At 37.1% G+C, this 20,159-nt stretch overlaps 1 protein-coding gene across 1 annotated transcript in view; it reads left to right on the top strand.

The window, feature by feature from the left end:
- MLLT10 (myeloid/lymphoid or mixed-lineage leukemia (trithorax homolog, Drosophila); translocated to, 10) overlaps window positions 1-17,408 on the top strand; it is a gene marked incomplete at its 5' end in the record, with an annotated part of 107,716 nt that extends 90,308 nt beyond the window's left edge. Inside the window, 8 exons of the mRNA XM_009583179.1 lie at window positions 1,074-1,146; window positions 5,770-5,924; window positions 7,818-8,006; window positions 8,412-8,500; window positions 8,626-8,987; window positions 14,064-14,166; window positions 14,934-15,146; window positions 17,364-17,408. Coding sequence (XP_009581474.1) covers window positions 1,074-1,146; window positions 5,770-5,924; window positions 7,818-8,006; window positions 8,412-8,500; window positions 8,626-8,987; window positions 14,064-14,166; window positions 14,934-15,146; window positions 17,364-17,408 — 1,229 coding nt within the window. The remainder of the gene's footprint in view (window positions 1-1,073; window positions 1,147-5,769; window positions 5,925-7,817; window positions 8,007-8,411; window positions 8,501-8,625; window positions 8,988-14,063; window positions 14,167-14,933; window positions 15,147-17,363) is intronic.
- Window positions 17,409-20,159: the final 2,751 nt, after the last annotated feature.

Here is a 20,159-nt window from a genome sequence, read left to right on the forward strand (position 1 = left end):
ACTTCTGTGATTGATGTGTTCAGTTCGGAGCTCTTTGCAACGAGAGTAACACAGCTCTGGGTTTTGTCGTGAATAGTTAAACCTTTATTTGCATAATTCATGAAATTGCATTACATACAACTTCGTGTGAAAGAGATCCCGTTAGAGAACTTCTGCAGCTTTTAATAATCTTGTGAATATTTACTGATTGGCATTTTGTACTGTTGGCTCTCCTCTACAGTTTTAATGAGCCGCTGGCTTTGCTTTGTTTCATTCCCTCCGTAAGGATTTGTTGACATGTCGTAGTAGTCATGCCTGTTTGGGGGAAGGGAATGAGTTTAGCAGTTTACCAAGAATGGATCAGTCATGTCTTTGCCCTCCAAGAGGTCGGAGGTCGCCTGACTCAGAATAGGGGGAGGGCAACCTTGAAGGGGGCAGATAGGGTTATTTTATTGAGAGGCCATAGGGAAAATAACCCTTTTGAGTCCTTCCAAGCAAAACGTTTTCGTATATTTAATGAGGCCTTTTTTGTTTGTTTTACTACCTTTTTAGCAAGGGACTTTCCTATGCTTCTGCTTATAAATAGGAATTAGTGAGTTATACGTTTTCATAAAGTTTTCAGTAAATTTGCAGAATACTGTGTGCTTGTTAGATGGCAGTGGTAAGTTTAATAAGTTATATATTTTATGAGTTGTTTTGGGATGCAAAGTGTTAAAAAAAATACAGAGCATCAGGATTTGCTGTGATAAGCATACAGATTAGCTGTCCACAGCTGTGATTCATTACTTTCACCGTAGAAATTAAAAGTGGCTGAGGGGAGGGTACTGCAAATGCAAACCACGCTTCTGTGCTGTAAAACTGAAAGGAATGAAAGAAGTGAACATAATCCATGGCCTGGTACAGCCTCAGAAATGTGTAAGGACAACACCTTACATGCTACAGTTCAGCAATCTTAAACTACTTACATATTCACTCTTCAGCAGTAACTACAGATAGAAGTTGAGATTTAAGGTATTTTTAAAATATTTACATCAGCTTTAAAACTCTTATCTAAGAAGAGTCGATTTATCAGCTGTGAAATATTTACACTGCAGATCAAGATCTCGGAGATAATAGCCGCAGCCTTGTTGGCAGAGGAGGTTCACCCAGAGGAAGTCTCTCACCACGGTAAGCATTATTTACATTGGAGAGTGCAGGCAGAGGAAATGTTTTAAGATTTGAAAACTTCTCTGTCTTTTTACTAATAATACATAAGTGTTTTAAAAGCATATATATCTATATATGTGTATATACACACACACAAGTATACCTAAACTTATTTTTATATAGATACATCTGTCTAAAAAAACCCCCTAATATGTCCAGATAGCTAAAAATGTGCTGAAATTTACTTTTATATCAACTGAAATTAGGTTTACAAATGAAGGACTTTACCTAAGAAATGGAGACTTGCTTTAGAGGGATTTATCTATCATTTAATCCACATGTACTACTTATCTCCTCAGATTTGTTACCATAAGCATATTTTTAGTCATATTTGCAAAAATTCCAAAATCCCGTAGACTTAAAGACTACAACTATCACAGGAATCAGATAGTCTGAGAAGTTAAATATCAGTAAAAACATCAAACAAGTATTTTCTTCTCTTCCCCTCATCACTTCAAAATACGCAACGATTCTCTGTCAAAAAAAGAAGTACTTTTTTTGTTGCGCTGCAATTCACCTCTACTACAGAATTTTGACGTAAGAATTCTGCTGGAATTGTATCACATTATTTTGTTTTAAAATACTTCTCTTAAAATTTCAATATTATGTTTTAAATACTTCAGTAATATTTTCTGTTTATTTTAAGTGAATCTTTGTTTTTAAAGGGCTTTATTTTCCATACTGGGTCCCATATGAATTAGATTTTACAGTGTTGTTACTGTAGTTTTTTTACTTAGGGACTAACCATGTGGATTTTATCTTGAAAAGGATTTTAGGATAGCTAAAAAATGGTAGTTACACAGATACAGCATTGTAACAATGAATTTGATTGTTACAGCATGTGTTTATTACAGTAATTTATAATAAATATCTCCAAATTAGATAATTTAATGTACATACATGCCTGGTGTTGTTGATCTTGTATTATACTCCTTAATTAATCAAAAGACTTCTTGGTGAATGGGGTGAGAATATCCGTTATAATACTTAGGTGTTATTACCTAGTCATGAACTGGCTTTTAAGCTTTCCAATATGTGTTACTTCTAAAACAATAAATAGCGAATTTACAAATTATTTTAGATTGTGTTCTCAGTATAAATACATATATTTACATTAGCATATAAATCTTTATATAACTAAGGAACATGTCTGTATATGTACAGTCAAGTAAATTAAGAGAATTTTGGAAAGGGAAATGCTCAACAATTAGGAAATTCCAGAACTTTTGATTATATATTAAGTAGTCCTCTTATGCATACATGCATTGTGGTAATTACAAGTTTTAATGCCTTCTTAGTTAATATGCACACACCTGGTCTTTGTATGATTTGCAGTAGGCCATAGCTGTGTTCAGGCTGTCTTTAGGTAGAATATTTGGGAAGCTAAACTTCTTAAATATGATGCTTCTACGATGCATATGTTCAGGGTATATACAGTCCAGCACTTACAACATGGTCAAATTTCAGCTGTTTTTGGTGCGGAAGGCAAAGGAGAAATGTATGATACAAAGGCCACCTCAGTCCACAATTGCAGAGCTTCCTTCAGTGTATGGAAGCTGTATCACTTTACAAAGAGCAGATAGCTTTTGCTTGGCAGTAGAGTTGTTAAAAAACGAGCTAGAAGTGGGGGGGGAAAGGGGGAGAAACCACTGGTGTAGTTCCAAAATTGAAAGGTGGAAAAACTTAGTCTGAAATACATAGCATGGAAAATATTTAGAAAACTTACCCATTCAATTCAGTTCAGTAGTCAGCAAATTTCACCCCTGGTTTGTGTGATAAGAAAGATCACACATATGTCGACGTTTCTAAAATGTGTAGGTACCATCCCACCTTCCCCAATTAAATAAATAAGTAAATCTGATTACTTAAAATATGGTTTATAGTGAATAAAAAGCTAACTTCAAAAATCTGCTATCTGAAAACTTTGCAACTCTGAATGTTACCTGCTTTATCTATTAAAATTATTTTTCTGCAAGTTCTGACTCTCTTCCCTTTGAAGCTTATGAGATTCATAAATAACACACTTCTCCAAAAGAACCATGTAATTTTCAAATAGTTGCTTAAAATAAAAACACTTGCAGAAACAATTGTTTGCTGTTGATGACGCAGCCGATTGCAGCTCTTCAGAGAAGACGTATGTGACTCGTGAGCTGTATGGTCATTTCAAATTCATATTGTTATATCTTTCTACCCCTATATAATCAGTGTTTGATGTTTAAGCTGTCATATTTAAAGTTTTAATATATATGAGAAATATAACTATACCTGGTATATGTGAGCCATTTCCATTTTGCAAAGGAATTGCTGCTTTTCCCAAGGTAGCACTTAAACTTTTTTTACCCCATACTTAACCTTAGATTTAAAAATGAGTTATGTAATACCTGCATTGAAGTATGTATATGTGCCTGTATCTAAATTCAGTATTGCTTACAATTAATACTGTAAGAGTGTGAATAACTGTACCCCAAACTTAAAAAAAAAAAAAAAAAAAAGTTGTGAAAGTAAGCAAGTTATGAAACATGAAACAAGGGATTCCCATCTCAGTGACAGCATTGGACCTGCGCATACAGCACACTTATAATCCTATCAGAAACTATGATCAAATACTGTTTGGAATAAGGATTCAACCTAGTATGGAAGAACGGTATCATGACTAATGAATGAGGCAAGTGTTCAGCTGGAAGAGGATGGATTGACTAATGTTGCAATACATGGAAATCTAGATTTTTTCTTTTTTTTTTTTTTTTTTTTTTTTTTTTCCTCCTTCTGTCCAGGCTTCCAGTGAAGGATTGCAGAGGTTATACAGTCATGTGTTGCTTTCTTTCTACCTTTGTGAAATTGATAGGAAACAGTCCTAAGCCCAACAAGAATTTTGTTGGTGATTTATAATTCAAATGGCGCAATCTGTTAGAGTAGCGTTATGTACCCTTCAAAAGCATGCATACAGAGAAAGAAGTTGCTGCAGGGGTTGTGTGGTGGTTTTCTGTATTTGTTTTCTGGGTTTCTTTTTTGTTTTGTTTTGGTTTTTAATTTTTTTTTTTGGTTGGTTCAGGTTTTTTTTAAGTGCGTTGTTTGTGTGGAGTATAGTACATCTGTTCAGAATGTTTCCACATAAACCTTCCTTCTTATCACTTCAGCACATCGTGTAAACAACTAGTTTTAAGGCTGTTTTTGCCATGTCTATGCTGAACTGTTAAATGCTGTTGAGTTGTCATCTCTTGTCAAAACCTACTACCTTGGTTACCCATTCATCAGGGCTTTTTGTTTTAGTAAGTGTTACTCTTCTTTCATCCTGTATGCAAAAGAGGAATTATTTATAAATACTTGGAGAGCTCTTAAGTCACCTACTTAAAACCTTTTCTCGTAAAAATCGCTTTGCTCTGGTGCCTCCAAAATGCTTGACAGTCATTAGGTAGCTAATGTGCTGTGACCACTGCTTATTACACTAATCATAATTAACACATTGATTTCCTGAGCCCTATATGTTGTCCTGTACTGGGACTATGGTAGTCTTGTTGGTAAGTTTGCACTACATGTAGAACAGTATGGCTGTGATCCTGTGACGGCACCAATAGTTATTACTGTAAGTAATAAGAGTCTGAATCTGAGCTCACTGGAGTTGATTTAACAAAAACAAAAAAACCAAACCAAAAAAAAAAAACCCCAACAAAACAAACAAACAAAAACACCAGCTAACTTCTAGTGGGCTTTGGTGTTGGTCCTGTATGAGGAATGGGGCCATGCGTACATGAGGCCAGAATCCCGAGTCAGAAATACACTGAGCATCTGGTTTTGCTCACAGGTTAAATTTTGCCCCATCCAATGCAAAAGAAGCCTTCTCATAGGACCTGAGGGGTACCCAGCTTTCTTAGTGGCTGTGTGCTGAATATTTAATTTTCTTCTGAATGAGAAAAGACATGTGGCAAAGGGATTATTCTTTAAACTGTGTGTGATCATGAGTAAAAAAGGGAGTATATTAAGTGTGCATAGCACAGGCAGAGGATAACTTTAACTTTCATTGCGTCCCTTGTGAAATAATATTTTCACGTAGTCCCTCAAAAATCTGGTTTTACATGATTCTTTTTAGAACGAGTTAGACAGTGGAATTATATATGGCCTTTCTATGTGGAAGTACCATTACTGTGCTGATTTTAATACTTTTTCTTTTCCCCAGTTTTCTCTGGGAAAGGTTTGAAGGTTTGTTTTTTGTTTTTTTTTTTTTTTTAAAAGACAGGTGCTCTATGTATCCATATACAATGGTTTCCTGTTGTAGAAGTATGTGTTGTATAATTTAATACAATGATTTTTGTCAGTTAGGTATTATGTTAGTCTGTATGCAAGAAGAGGTTATGTGCTTTCTCAGTATAAATTCTCATGCTGTGAAATATTACATCTTTCTTTTATTAAAGTCTTGGCAGTGAGAACCAGGAGTTCTTAGTGATTTTGATGAATTAACTTAGTCTTGGAGATGTAAGATATGTAGGTGCTAAGGGCTGATACCAGGTAAGAAACTTCACCAGCCTTTTACTAATACACTTCCTTCCATCCTTTTCTTTAAACAATAAATTGCAATATTTTCAACAGATCCCCTGTAAGCAGCTTGCAGATTCGCTATGATCAATCAGGGAACAGTTGTGGGGAAAATTTGCCCCCAGTAGCAGCCAGCATAGAACAGCTTCTGGAGAGGCAATGGAGTGAAGGACAGCAGTTTTTATTAGAGCAAGGCACCCCTAGTGACAGTAAGTACTCACATTCTGTGTTTATTACTGCTTTTCTTAACTCTGTTATTCAGAACTGCCATTCAGTGCTTGTCCAAGAATTTAAAAAAAAAACTATTTTCTGCTGTGAATAGAAATATAACCGTAGTGTATCACTGTAACATAGTTCTTAATGCAGCACATGGCTTCAGTAGATTACAAAAGAGTTCTCTATAATTATCTACATTTTTATGGATGGGGAAATTGTGTCATGCAAGAGGAAGTGACTTGCAGATCCAGCTGGTCGGTTGCAGAGTTTGGAAATGAATTCTGGACTCTTAGATCCACTACTGTAAATAGTATAGCACAGTTCCTCAGTTTGCTTTATATTGTGTGATTATAAATTGGCGTAACAATTTTTTATTGTTATAGTTTTCATTTTTTAATTCTAAACTGTCTAATTCTCTTGCTGTTTTAAAAAAATATTTACAAATGTTAGGCAGGTGTCGTACTGGCCTTTCATATCTTTGCTATGCTCTGCATTTCTCGTGAAATTCTCAAAGCAAGCAAATCATTATTTTCCCAAGTTATGTTTAATAGAGTGGAATAGTCCAAGAATGAATACGTTAAAAGCATAAGTGATGAGTAGATCACTTGGTTCTCTATATTCAACAATATATCAGTATGAAAGACAATGATTGAATAAATTTTAAAAAATTTTTTTAATACCAGCTTAGGGTTTGTGTTATATTTTATTGAACGTACTATTCCTCTTGTTGGTAGCGTAAAGTGGTATCTAGTTGGTATTTTTATGAATGGTATTCTGACAAAAATGCTAATTGTGAGGAAATTCATGCAGGGATAATCCTTTAAACATGATAGCTGGAGGACAGGTTTAGCTAAGTCTTATTGCATCTCATTTGGGCTCACTGAGGGTTCCTTTGTATGTTCTTGAAGAGGAGGGATAAAAGCTAAATCCTTGGGAAATGACCAGATGTGCCTATACCAGTAGACTTATGTCTGTAGTAGGCCCAGAGGTCATGTTAAACAAATACAATTTAGAATTAAAAAAAAATGGCTATCCCTGTGGCTTTACAGTCACACTCTAGTACTAGTTGGGAAATCCAAGTTCTGAAACCAAATCGCCGTTTGAGAAAACCGTGCTTGGTAAAAATCAGGTTAGTACAGAAGATGATGCCCTTTTTCTGCAAAAATGGGGTGGTAACTGCAGTGCTCACACAGTGCTCCCTGCTGGGTGATTTGTAGATAGCCGCTTTTAAGCAAATGAGAGCTCCTGCTCACAACAAGGTGTGTCATGATAACTTCACGTTGGATGACTTTCTTTTTCATTGTTTCTGTATGTTTGTGATTCACTGTACAGGGCATTAAAGCAGAAAAACTCCCTTTTCACTACCTTGCTTGTTTTTACATAAATGTTGTTGATCGGCTGTATTGTTAGTTGAATGCATATTTGTCAAACTTCTTCTGTTTTGATAATGTTTAAAATTTCTAATACTGCAGCTGAAATAGATTTTTCCCAACTATGCAATTAACCTGTGCTACTAAAATAATACTGTTTTTATATTCTGGTTTGGGGATAAGTTGTTATGTACTGCCGTTTGCTTAAAATGAATGTCAGCCCTAATGACATTAGGGCTGTATCTGTATTTAAGCCAGTGTGTAGATATATTGCAAAATTACTATCACATGCTACGTACTTTTTTCTGCACTTGAAATTACACAAAATCGATCCTAAACCTCTCCACTTAAAGTCAAATTTCTGTAATGTATCTCTCAGTAATAATTTATTTATATATTCACATATGACTTAATGCTAGTCTTAAATTGTAATACAGAAATTAAAAAAAAAAAAAGATGATGTTATTCATTCTTTGAATGTGGTTGTGAAAGATAACATATGCATTTTTACCTTAGTTTTAGGAATGCTTAAATCATTACACCAACTTCAGGTTGAAAATAGGCGGTTAGAAGAACAGATAAAGAATCTGACCGCTAAGAAGGAGCGGCTTCAGCTACTCAATGCACAGCTTTCGGTGCCCTTTCCAACACTATCTTCAAATCCTAGCCCTTCTCATCAACTACATGCCTTTCCAGTACAAGCAGGTAAGTAGAGTATTAAAGTGTAAAAGTAATGCGAACATGTATTTATATGAAGTATCTATTTAATCTGTGTATGCCATTGATGGGAGATGCAGATATATGTAGGATGAATGTAGACTAAGTATTTGTTTGTGTGTTTAAATGTTTAGAAGTCAATTGGAAGATTTATATGAAGCATCACTACTTGTTTCAGTGCCGTTTCTTTTTTACTTCAGTCTGGAGCACATCTGTTTGAATCTATTGATTCACCAATTATTTAGTTAATCTTTTACTATTCAGCAATGATTTTAAGGTTGACTTTACATTTTGTGTTTACCTTTGACATTATTTTGAAATAATTACTCTGAATCTTTTTACATGTTACAGAAATTTAACCACTGTGTGTTTTTTTTGAAATAATTACTTTAGCACCTAGCACTGATTCTTTGAACAGCAGTAAAAGCCCTCATCTGGGAAACAGTTTTTTACCAGACAATTCTCTTCCTGTATTAAATCAGGTAATTTTTATTTGTTTCTTCTAAACTTAAACTTGTTACAAGTTAACTCATCATAGTCCTTGTATTGTGCTGTTAGGTGAAATTTTATGCAGCTGAGGGGGTTTTGTTGTTTGTTTTTACACCAGGAGATAACCTCCAGCGGACAAAGCACCAGCAGTTCATCAGCTCTTTCCACTCCACCACCTGCTGGGCAGAGTCCAGCTCAGCAAGGCTCAGGAGTCACAGGAGTTCAACAGGTCAATGGTGTGACAGTGGGGGCACTAGCTAGTGGTATGCAGACTGTAACCTCCACCATTCCTGCAGTGCCTGGTGTGGGTGGAATAATTGGAGCACTGCCAGCCAGCCAGCTGGCAATCAATGGAATTGTAGGGGCTTTAAATGGGGTAATTCAGACCCCAGCAACAATATCACAGAACCCTTCTCCTCTCACTCATGCAACTGTGCCACCCAATGCAACGCATCCTCTGCCAACCACGTTAAATAACAGGTAAGAATTTGCTGATTTTTGTTTTTCCTGATAGTGCCTGCTGTTCTTCAGTTTAACTATATTTTTTTAACTGTCTTATTCAAAAGGTCCTGTTTTCTTCCTTAGCCTGTAATTGTCAAACTGGGTTCTGCTCCTGAAAGTAAGGCGGCATTTAATGGAAGCACGAATAGTCAAGTTAAAGAAAAGATGTTTTCTGTTTAGCTTTTGGGAATCCTAGTGTCCATTTATTCCTGTTTTTTAATCAAGATCACATTTCCAAACAAATGTAATTATGTAAATGTGCTTCAGCTCTTTTTTTTTTTTTTTAAAGTTCAGAAAACAGTATTCTTTGTCCTGCCAATTGTTCTTCCAGGATTAAAGTAGCACTGGAAAAGTCACCATTTGTTGCAGTAAGAAGGGGGGAGGAGGAGGAGAACGCTATACGGTCGTGTAATTAAAGATGTAACAGGCATAACTAACCAGAGTAGTGGTACAGTTGCATGGTGTTTTCAGTTCTCTGCATCTGTGACTCCAAAGACAACAAAATTATTTTTTCAAGTGGTGTTCCTAAGGGTTTTTAAATGCATAAAAAGATCCACATTTGAGTATTCGTAACAGCCCTTCCCCAAAAACCAGGTATTCTCAGTAGCATAAACTGCTGCTGCTTGAGCTGCAAGGCAAATGGGTAACAAAAGGAGACAGCTGCTTTCCAGGAAGGGGAATGGACTGCTTGGTCTGGAAGTATTTTGGGATAGAGCAGAGTCTGGGCAAACTCATTCTCCCTGCTCCCCTTCCCCCCACCCCTTGTATTGTCCTTCGCTTAGGAAGGAGAGCTATGGTTCTATGTAGAAAGAAATGCCTGCAAATAGGGAGTGGATTACTTGTCTTTAAGTAGAGTTTATTTCTGAAGATTATGGTGGATTACCCACCAAAAAAGGCACATGTGATTGGAATGATGCAAGGGATCCCTGGTTCTGTAGCTTCTTTTTCTGGTTTCTTTCCTTGCTGTTCATTTGGCAGCTCCTGAATGTTCGTGTGCAGTATCATTGTGTGGTATTGCTTCAATAGGCTCATAAAACCTGATACTTCCAAGTGTATCGTGTTGTTTTGATGTGCTATTATATTTTTATTGAGGAGGTTATATTTTTCATAGTTTATATAATATATGAACATAACATTTTATACGTTAAACAAAAGACATTTTGTTAATGAAAAGTTACCTTCTTTATTGAGTATCAGAGGTCTGCTGAAAACACAAGAATTTTGCATTACTCTCCCCAGAAGTGTGAGGAGGAGTGAGAAATATTAGACAAAGTCAATAATATTAACCAGTTGTATAATGCTTTCCACTTTCAGGTAATGCCAAAATATACCAGTCATGTTGCTGTTGTCTGTTGTCTCATATGATTTTGTTAATGCACTGATTATTTATTTCTGACTCTTTATATTGCAGAAGTTCTTTTGTCTTTTTTTTTTTTTTTTTTTTAATATATCCATCTTTACTGCTCTTGAGTGTGTAGCCTAGTAGTAGACTACTCCAGTTCATGCAGAATACTGCAACTAGTATCCTGTTCATTAGCTCTCATTCTAACTTCTAGCATGGTCTAGAATACTCCAATGATTTCCTATTTTCTGCTACAAGAAGCTTATGATGTACAACTCTGCCAACATTTCCATTTTTTTATTTCTGTTCTTGCATGGTCTCTTTCTGCACTACTCCCTCAATAATACTAATTTAAAATTAATATTAATTTTAACTTAATGTTTATTTTAAATTTACTTTTCACACAATTCTCTGCTTTATTGAGCTCATCCAGCTGATTTCCTGGGCCCCCTTCCTTTTGAGGTGTTTCACAATTGCCCCCATTTTCTGTGAGTTTTCAGTATTTCTAGTTGTATATTTAGAGGAAAAAAGTTCAGGCCGAGCAAGCACTAATCCTAATTAGTGCTAATATGATTTTAGCAATGACATGTACATTCCTCATTCCTGTTTCTTCCATTACAAATGCTTCAGTGAAAAATATGAAAAAAAATTTTCTGTTACTGGAACTAAGTTGTGAAAGGCTCTGGGATGACTTTGAATGAAGGGGCGGGGGGGAAGTATTTTCCACTGGTTGAGATTATTGGTTCTGAAACTCTATGGGATGTCATTTGTTCCTGCCACTCTTGAATTCAGTGCTGTTTCAGTGGCACCTAGTTGACTATTTCTTTAGTATCAAATTCTTCTAGGCATCACTACTCCTTGAACTGCGTAAGTGGAGGGTTAAATGGTAACAAGCACAGACAGGCATGGAGATTTGCTACCATGCTGTTGCGAGCTCTCCAAACCTGATGATGGTGATCAAGTTCAGAGCTGGCTTATATCAGTATTCCCAACGTGATGGACAGTCACATGAGAACTCAGCCCTACTTTCTAACTTTTTCATATTTTTCTGTACTTAAAAGACTTACCAGATTGTCCTGTAAGTTGCTACTTACAGTAACTTCCCAAGCTTCAGAATCTGTTCAAACAGTTTCATGTGAAAAATAGCTATTCACCAATACATGAAGACTTCTTTATGCATATGGTCCTTATTCACATGAGCTCGTTAACTGTGGGACATAGGGAGGTGAGAAAACACTCATCTGCACACTGCTGTTTGAGAGAGTTTCAAATTGTAGGTAGAAGAGGCTACATTCATTTGGCAGAGAAGACTCGATCCTTTTCTGGGAAAAAGATGGCTTAATACAGATTACTAAGTGATTTGAGGAAAAAGATAGGATTGTTTCTTTACATTCTTACAAGCAGAGAAGACTGTAGGATAGAGAGTTTCAGACTGATCATATACCTTTTAATGAGAAGCTAAAAAGGATTACCTTTACATTCCAAGCTGATCTAATTTAGAGAAAGCTCTGTGGTGAAATCCAGTGAACTGCCTCTTCTGGGAAGCTCAGAACTGCAGCGTTTTGTCTTCTGCGGTTAGGTTTTGTTTCTAGACACTTAGATCTCAGCTGCTGGCTGAGGGTATTTTCTTTCAAGTGCCAATGTAGAGCAAGAGAGGAAGACAGAGTGGATAAAGAGAAGGGAGAATAACAGCAGAAAAAAGAAGTGCAAAGGTAAAACATGATACAGGAAAAAAGAAAGAATGGGATAAAAGAATGAAAAAACAGTGGAGAAGATTCATTCCAGTATAGCAGAATACAGAAAAAGTGAATTTAAAACAGAAGAAGTAAGTAATGGTAATATTAGTCAAACTGAAGGTACTTATTTTTTGCAGTTTCAAATATTTTTGATACATTTGAACTTAAAGCTGTTTGAAATAATTTCAATTAATCGATGAGTGTCATTGTTTGAAAGTCAAACATATACACACTTCTAGCTTATGTTAGGCCTCAGTTTTCCTGTTGTAACTCAGGAGGAAAACCTAGGAGTTCCCTTGGATAGGTGAAGTGTCATCTCTGTTTTCAGCAACAATCAAACAAACATTGCTAGCAGTTATTGGGAATAAATAGAATGGTGTTATCCATTTTGTGTTCTGTCACATTAAATCCCTGGTGTGTGTGCAGCTGGAATATTATGTACAGTTCTGATTATGCAGTTTCAGAAAAGGATACAATACAAGGTAAAAACAGTACACCAAGAATAATCAGAGGCAAAATTATTTGCACAGGACAAGGTCAGTAGAATTGACTTCTTGGCTAGGGAAAAGGACCATTGACAAGAGGTTTGAGAACCAGGAAAGTGGTAGAAATTATAGTAATGGATGTTGTGAAGTAGATGATGGGAAATAGTAAATGCAGCCCAGCACGTGTTTCCCATAGCACTGAGGCCATCTAATGAAGTATGAAACAAGGTTTATGTGTTGCTTGCCCTGTCCCAGCAGTAGAGAATGGTGATGCTATGGGTATTTTCATACTGGCTAGTTAATACAAAGTAAATGTCAAAGTGATCATGGAGCCAGGCTACAGTATGCTAGCTACTGTAGAAAGGCAAGATAAATATTGTGTCCTGAAGAGCTAAATGGTTGCAGCCTAACTGTGCAGATTTGTGGCCGATTTAAGTTAATTTAATTCCTCACTACCAATCACAACTAGCAATCCTGTCAGTCCTGTTGGTCATCCTGCACACACCTTCTTGCTGGTACTAGTGCTTGTGCATTCACACAATAACCTCATCTACATTAATAATCTTTCAGTGTGTTTCGTATTGGCTTAGGTTTCAGCTCCATTCCCACGAGATGCAGCTCATTGTGCAAGAGCTAGTGCAAGGGGAGGGGACAGAAATGAAAGGGAAATACTTAACCTTTCAATAGTGGGGTGGTAAACCTATCATGAAACTACACCTTAATAATTCAGTGGGCGTTTTAAACTAGTAAAAGATAATACTGGTACCAAAAGAGTACATCCAGCTGTCTTCCTCGTCTTCTATTCCAAAACCACCCTTGTTCATGCTGTTGGTCTTGCAGTGAACTGGCATAGCTGAAGAAACCCTTTATTTCCAGACCAGTTGTCAGCTGGATCAGTTCCCTGCAGAAAATGTTATGTAGGCATGAAAATAGGGACTAATAGCTAAGCAGTAGGCAAGTGCAGAGGCAGCCTGCTTCATTCCACGGCAGTATCGGCCCACTTCAAGGCTGAATGTGTTTGCTAAATTACAGACAAGGTATAGGCAATAGTGATAGATTTGAATATAGCAAAAGATGAGAATTAGAAGGAAACCAAGGCAAAGTAAATGCTAGTTAACTAAGTATTAAAGATTGGCAAGAGCTGTCTTATAATATAAAATCTGACCTTTCTGTATAAAGTATTTGAAAAATGTAGAAATGGTAATTATTATCTGAGTTTAAAATAATGTGCATGTAGTAGACTTACGTTACAGGCAAGGTGTTGCTGTTGCTCAGCATAAATGAGACTGGGGGTGGTGGTGCTAACGTCTAGGTATGTATCAAAAAATGCAACTGGACAGACAGACAATTTAATATTTGACTGTATGCAATCAAAATGCTAAACAGGAACTTTCTATTTATATACATCTTTTCTTTGTTTCAATGGAAAGCTGAAGTAAAAAGTTCCCATACTTTCATATAAACTACAGTATTACCCTGTCAAACCCTACAGTGCCTCAGGACTAGGATTACTTCCTGACCAACAGAGACAACTTCTACTCCATCAACAGCACCAGCAATTTCAGCAATTACTAAGTACCCAGCAACTCACATCAGTAAGTTTTCCAGTTAATTATGATTTATTCTTCTGTTCTATTCTAAGGCATAGATAAACTCCTCACCTTAATATAAATACTAGAATTGTGTTTAACTCGATATCACAGGTTTTGATAATCTTTTAGCTTTTCAGTTGCTTCAACCTTTTTGGATGATAGTCATGCTAAATTACAGGATATTATTGGGCTGTGTGTATTGCTAGAAGAATCGTTCCCTAGTGCCTTCAGTCCCGTTTTGTCCCGTGTGGACATGCTGGCTTGTGTCTCTCAGCATCGGCTGTGGGCAGCAGAGTTTGGGACCATGTATGGATTCTAACAGTTCCTAAGCTATTCTCCAATTCCACTAGGATTCTAGCAAAAGATTTTTGGGTATCATCTCGTGAACTGTCTTTGCTCTGCCTTGCAGTATTCATGTAGGTCATTAGGTAACTGGTTTAACTATTTGTATTGTGTAGTTGTAGTACTTTGACAAACACGGTTTGCTATTCTTCTCAGGTATGTTTCTTCTGATAGAGGCCTGATGAAGCCAGCAGGCTTAGCTGAACTTCTCCTGAGCTACTGATTTCAGGAAATTTTATAAGCACTTTCTTCCCTTTCCCACAGTCTCGTGGAACTTCATTAGTGTAACGTAAATTAGCTGGGATTAGGTTAAGGGTTGCACTGACTGAAGATTTGGATAAGCAAGAACCCAGGGAGGAGCTATTTTTTCAGTAACTAATTCTTGATTTATTTATTTTTTTGTCCTCCCTCTCCTTGTATTACTCAAGGAACAACATCAGGCCCTTTTGTATCAATTAGTACAGCAACAACATCACCACCACCAACACCATCAGTCTGAAGTACAGCAGTTGCAGATTACTGGAGGAGCACAGATACCCATAAACAACTTACTTTCAGGCACACAGGCCTCACCACTTAATGCAGCTACTACCAACCCATTCCTTACAATTCATGGAGATAATGCAGCTCAGAAGGTGACAGTAAGTATATTTCTCACCTCATTTTCAATGTAGTACCTCCATGAGGTAACTAAAAGATATGAAGCAAGTTATGTGCCTATATTCACAACTCAAGGATGGTGGATTTTTTCTTTGTTTTCTTTATTTTCTTTTTCTTGAGTCCTGGGCTGCACTTAATGAGGTTCAGAACTGTGAACTTGTAGTCACTTACACCTAACCTGTCTGCTGCACACTCCTGCTTCCATGGATCAGGACACCAATCCAGTGACCCTTGCCTTCCTCTTGTAATTGCAGCTGCAGCTCTAGTCCTCCTCACTCCACCTTCTTCCCCAGCTTTGTGTCCACTATTTTGTAGATCATTCCTTTTATCACCTTACTTGAAGAGTTTGTCCTGGCCAGGCCTCAGGCACTGTGGAGCTGCAGAGATTAGTTGATGACTTGAGAGATGAGGAGCCCGTTGATGGGAAGGTGAAATACGTATTAGGAGAATGGGCTATGTGTATCTTGGTTCTGGTGTGGGAAGATGAGGCTGTACCCTAGGAGGCTGAGCAACTCCTTTGCTTGATAGAGTAATAAAACCTTTCCCAGACAGATAAGGAAACACGACACATTCTTCTGGCAAAGATGTTCCATCATCTTCAGCATTTGCCTGTAACCTCCATCCCCAAGACAGGAATTCTTTCTTCAAGGAGTCAGAGAATAGACTTCATTCTCTAAGGGTCATGCAACTAAGATAAGAGAGGATGAAGGGAAGGAGCATGTGGAACTTGCAAAAACAAAGGATGAGTAGAGCAGGAAGACAAAGTTCCAGTATTCCTTGGAGAAGACATCAAGTGGCAGTGGTAGTGATAAAAGGGAAGCTAGTCTGCAAGAGCAGGTGGGAAGAGTTTGGGGCTAGATACTTGTCCCCTCTCCACTCCCCACCCCCAAAGCCTCCTCAAGCTACTTTAGGGGCACAGTGGTGGAGAAGGACTCTGGCAGCTGGGCTTTTGTGGTACTTCCCAAACATAAGGTGAGACACAAAACATAAATGGTGAATTTTCAAGACAGTTTTCCTGGAGACAGCTCCCTTCCATTCAGAAATATGAGCTTTTACTTTTATTAAGCTTTGGGCATGGTCATTGTCACGATGTTGCATGATGTTGTTCTGATGTTGCAACCATACTGCAAACTGCAGGACTCCGGCAAGATCACGTTCTTTCCTGGTCACTGAATGTCAGAGCAGAACCGCTACAATGCCTTGCCTTCATTTAGAAATGATCACAATTTGTTCTAGTATGTTTAAAATTTATCTCCCCTCATTTTCTAAAAATTAGTAGTAAATGGAATTGAGACCCTTTATTTGGTTTGCATCAGAACAAACTATTCTGTATGTGACCTTATTTTGAATTTTTTGAAATGGCTATTACTAGGTTTGGACAGCATGACCGGGCAGCACTAATATATTTTACAAATACGCTGTTACAATTTTAGTTTTTGTTCTTATAACAGTTAGCTGTAAACAATTCCAGGAAATCTCAGAACATCTTTCGAACAAAACCCTTAGAAATAAATTTCTTATGAAATTGCTTTTATATTTTTTTTAAGGGTTAGAATTGAGACAGATTGCATTGGATTGTTGAACTATTTTAATCCAAAAATAATTTTTAATAAATTCTCTATTTGCCTAAAGTTTGAATGTTTTAATCTCATTTCCAATTGGAACAGGTTTTCAAGTGTTTCTGAATGCTCAGTGAATGAGGTTTTTGCTCAGTCCTGTTCAATACTTGCAGGAAATGTCTTTGTAGCAACTTACGGAAGAAGGATAATCATGACGGGGCAAAATGGAAATTGTATTTCTATTCTGATGGAGAAGTGTGGATTTCAGCCCTCTCCAGTGGGTAACATGTAGCAGAGGTCACCTGGTATTTGTCTTGACTGTCATGTGGTTCTAAGGAGAGACCAACAGCCAGGAACAGCAAGTCTTGCTGGAATGAAAATAGAAGCAAAATTGGTGTTTTCTAATGCTAGCTGTGATGAACTTAGTATGAGTTGATTCAGTGTAGGACTATTCCTTTAATTATTCTTTCCTTTCCCACTTTTTATTCTACAGTACGTGATTATTCTTTACAATGCAAAAGTTACTATTTAGATAGCTCTAGTAAATGTACCTCATCTGCTTTGTCATTTGTTTGAATTTAATTTTACTTAACTCTGTATTTTATAATCTGATTTTTAGAAGTATTTTCTCTTACACAGAGGCTCAATGATAAAACTGGACCAGTTGCATCAGAGAAGAGTTGACATTTGAATGATACTTGAGAACTGCATGTCATGCTGTTACAGCACTTCATGTGGCTGCAAACTGCAGTTTTCCTTTCTGCAGATTGAAGAAATGCAACAAGGAACTCCTTACTGCACAGCAAAAGGTTAATAATTTTCATAAGGAATTTTTGGTAGGCTTTCATTTGCTTTTTGTTGCACTAAAATGGATGTACTTTTTAATGTTTCAGACTGTGAAGTAGATAAAACTCTGCAAACCATAATTATTTTGTCAATATGATGGTACTAAGTACAAATTCAACCATAGAAAAACATATACTTGACTCTTCAGTCCTAACCTTATAAATTTAAAGGCTAGTAAACTGTCTGCATTCATGCATTACTTTGATTTCAGAGCAGTAGTTTTAAAAAACCAACCAACCCACCCCAACCCTAGCCAGCCTGATCTTCTGCTGCAGTTGCAATATATCCTTCTAGACTAAGCTTGTAATGGCAGCCTGGACTTGCTGTTTGTAATTTCTTTTTTACATACCTGTTTTGAAACCTGACTCATAAGGGAATCCTCTTCTGAACTTTTTATTCCTTTAAATTCCTGTTGTTATATAGTGGGAGTTTTTCCTGAGTAAGAATTACAGTATGGAATCCAAAGTTTATTAATTTTGGTGTAGGTTTTAGAGTTCTGAGGTTTTTAAAGGAACCAGTTTGGTTCCAGTGACAAAGTTTTCTTACCAGATGAGAAGGCCACACTGGAAGAAGTACATGTAGTGTTTGGCCTAAACCAAGTGCCTGTTGCTACCTCCATTTTGTTGAAATGGCTGCAAACAGCTGATCATGCACTAGACGTGTCCTCGTTAGCAGCGGGAATATTCTGTGTTGCACCAGCAGCCTTCTTGTTCTGCCTTTACTAGAGGTGTTTATACCACTGTAGATAGCTCAGGCAGATTGTTACCTGGGTCACTTTTCACTAATAAATGACCAAAAAAGTGAGTTAATATTTCCCACTGAAATTTACGAGTGGTTGAAATGGGTGAACTTGTGTTACAACACTTCTGACAGTAGCTGATTTCATGGCGTGAGTCTATGCAGTATGGTGAAGGATAGTTTGAATGGCGGTAATGACCACTAATCAATATTAAGGTGGGAATTATTAGAGGAAAAGACCCAGCTGTAATTAGACCTCCACTGTGTACTTATTTGGAAGAACATGTTAATTCTGCAATATGTTTCTTAGTTAAACATTGCACAGTTCTTACCTCATTTCTGTAAATAAAGTTTTGTGAATCTGTTTTGTATTGTGAAGAATTCATAAGAAAACATTGATATTTTGATTTGTAATATTTCTAATTAGTAGATTTAATTGTAAAAGTAAAAATAATTTATTTTTATATGTTCTGGGGAATTTTTTAAAAATGTCACAAATCACTTTTGTAGATACTTTACAAAAGCAAACCAGTGGTTTATTTTACTTACTCAACACACTGGTGGATATTCTGTAACAATTTGTACAAAAGGTAAGATGGAAATGTGCTGTTATTTTGACTAGATGTAAAATTCCAAGTGTATGAAAAGATATGTACAAAGCTTTTGTTAATAAACTTTAATAATGTTTATAGTTGTATACTGCTTGTGTGAATGTGAGTCTTGTAGAAGAACGGAATATTTCTATTGACATGACAGGAAGGATTTCAGTTGCACATGGCCACTAAAATTTATTACAACACATTTTTTAAAATGTTTCTTACATAAATTTTTGCTTTCAAGAGACACTGATGCAGCTGCAATACTGTCCAGGGACATTTTTGCTTACTGCATGTAAATGTCCAGTCGCAGCCCTGTGCCATAGTCTGATGTCAGAGGTTTTTGCTTTCATCCTTCAAAGAGAAATTACTGTGAAATTGCAGGAGGAGGAGTGAGCTGTTGCTCATTTTGAAATAACTTGGCGAGAGGTCTGCGGACACGGGACCGGTTCTGTATGCAGTGCCTGTGTCAAGGTGATTGAGGCCTTTGGTTGTTGCTGTAATTTTTGTATTGTATTTTCTGTAAAACCAGCTCAATGTTTTTTAGAAATTTTGCTTGTTGTCCATGGGGGGGTTGGTAAACACACAGCTGAACTCCTGGTCTTTTATTTCCCAGGCAGCAAGGAGGGAATTGACCCTTCCTGTACTGTCACTTGAAGATAAAATGTGAGGTTTGTGGTAGTATGAGTTTTGGCAGGCAAGGGCTGTGTTATGGCTCCCTCACCATTTTTAGCCCCTTGCTTATCAGCTGCAGCTTTTGGAATAAGCAGCAGGAAGATGGTGCTGCCATCGGCCTATGCCATTTGTGTCTTGTTCCATCTGCGCAAGTCCTGGGGATTGAATATTTGTGTTTTATTTTCAAACGGAGAAAACTGGAGTCCTGAAAGAAGATCGGTAAAAGAGCAAGCTCCGAACTAACAGCAGGGGAATGTGAACCATCATCTGGCACAGCTCGGGGCATCACTACCCCCACCCTCCCACCTGCTGGATGGTGCCTCAGCCATCAGGGTGAGAAAAACCCTGTGTTCTAGGGGTGGTTGATGAATGTTTTATGCTGTGAGGTGAAGAGGCTCGGAAGATCAATTGAACAGAAGGCATTTCTACTGATTAAAGCTATGCACCGTCTAGACAAGCTCTAGAACTGGGTACCATCTTTCTTCTAGCTCTATTGGGCATTGACTATTTGTTACTTAATGCTAAGAAGGGAGAGCATATAGCACGTATATGCTGGGCCACTGGACTTGTACTTCGTACT

The sequence above is a fragment of the Fulmarus glacialis genome, unplaced genomic scaffold (assembly GCF_000690835.1).
Source record: "Fulmarus glacialis isolate BGI_N327 unplaced genomic scaffold, ASM69083v1 scaffold8648, whole genome shotgun sequence".
Lineage (NCBI taxonomy): Eukaryota > Metazoa > Chordata > Aves > Procellariiformes > Procellariidae > Fulmarus > Fulmarus glacialis.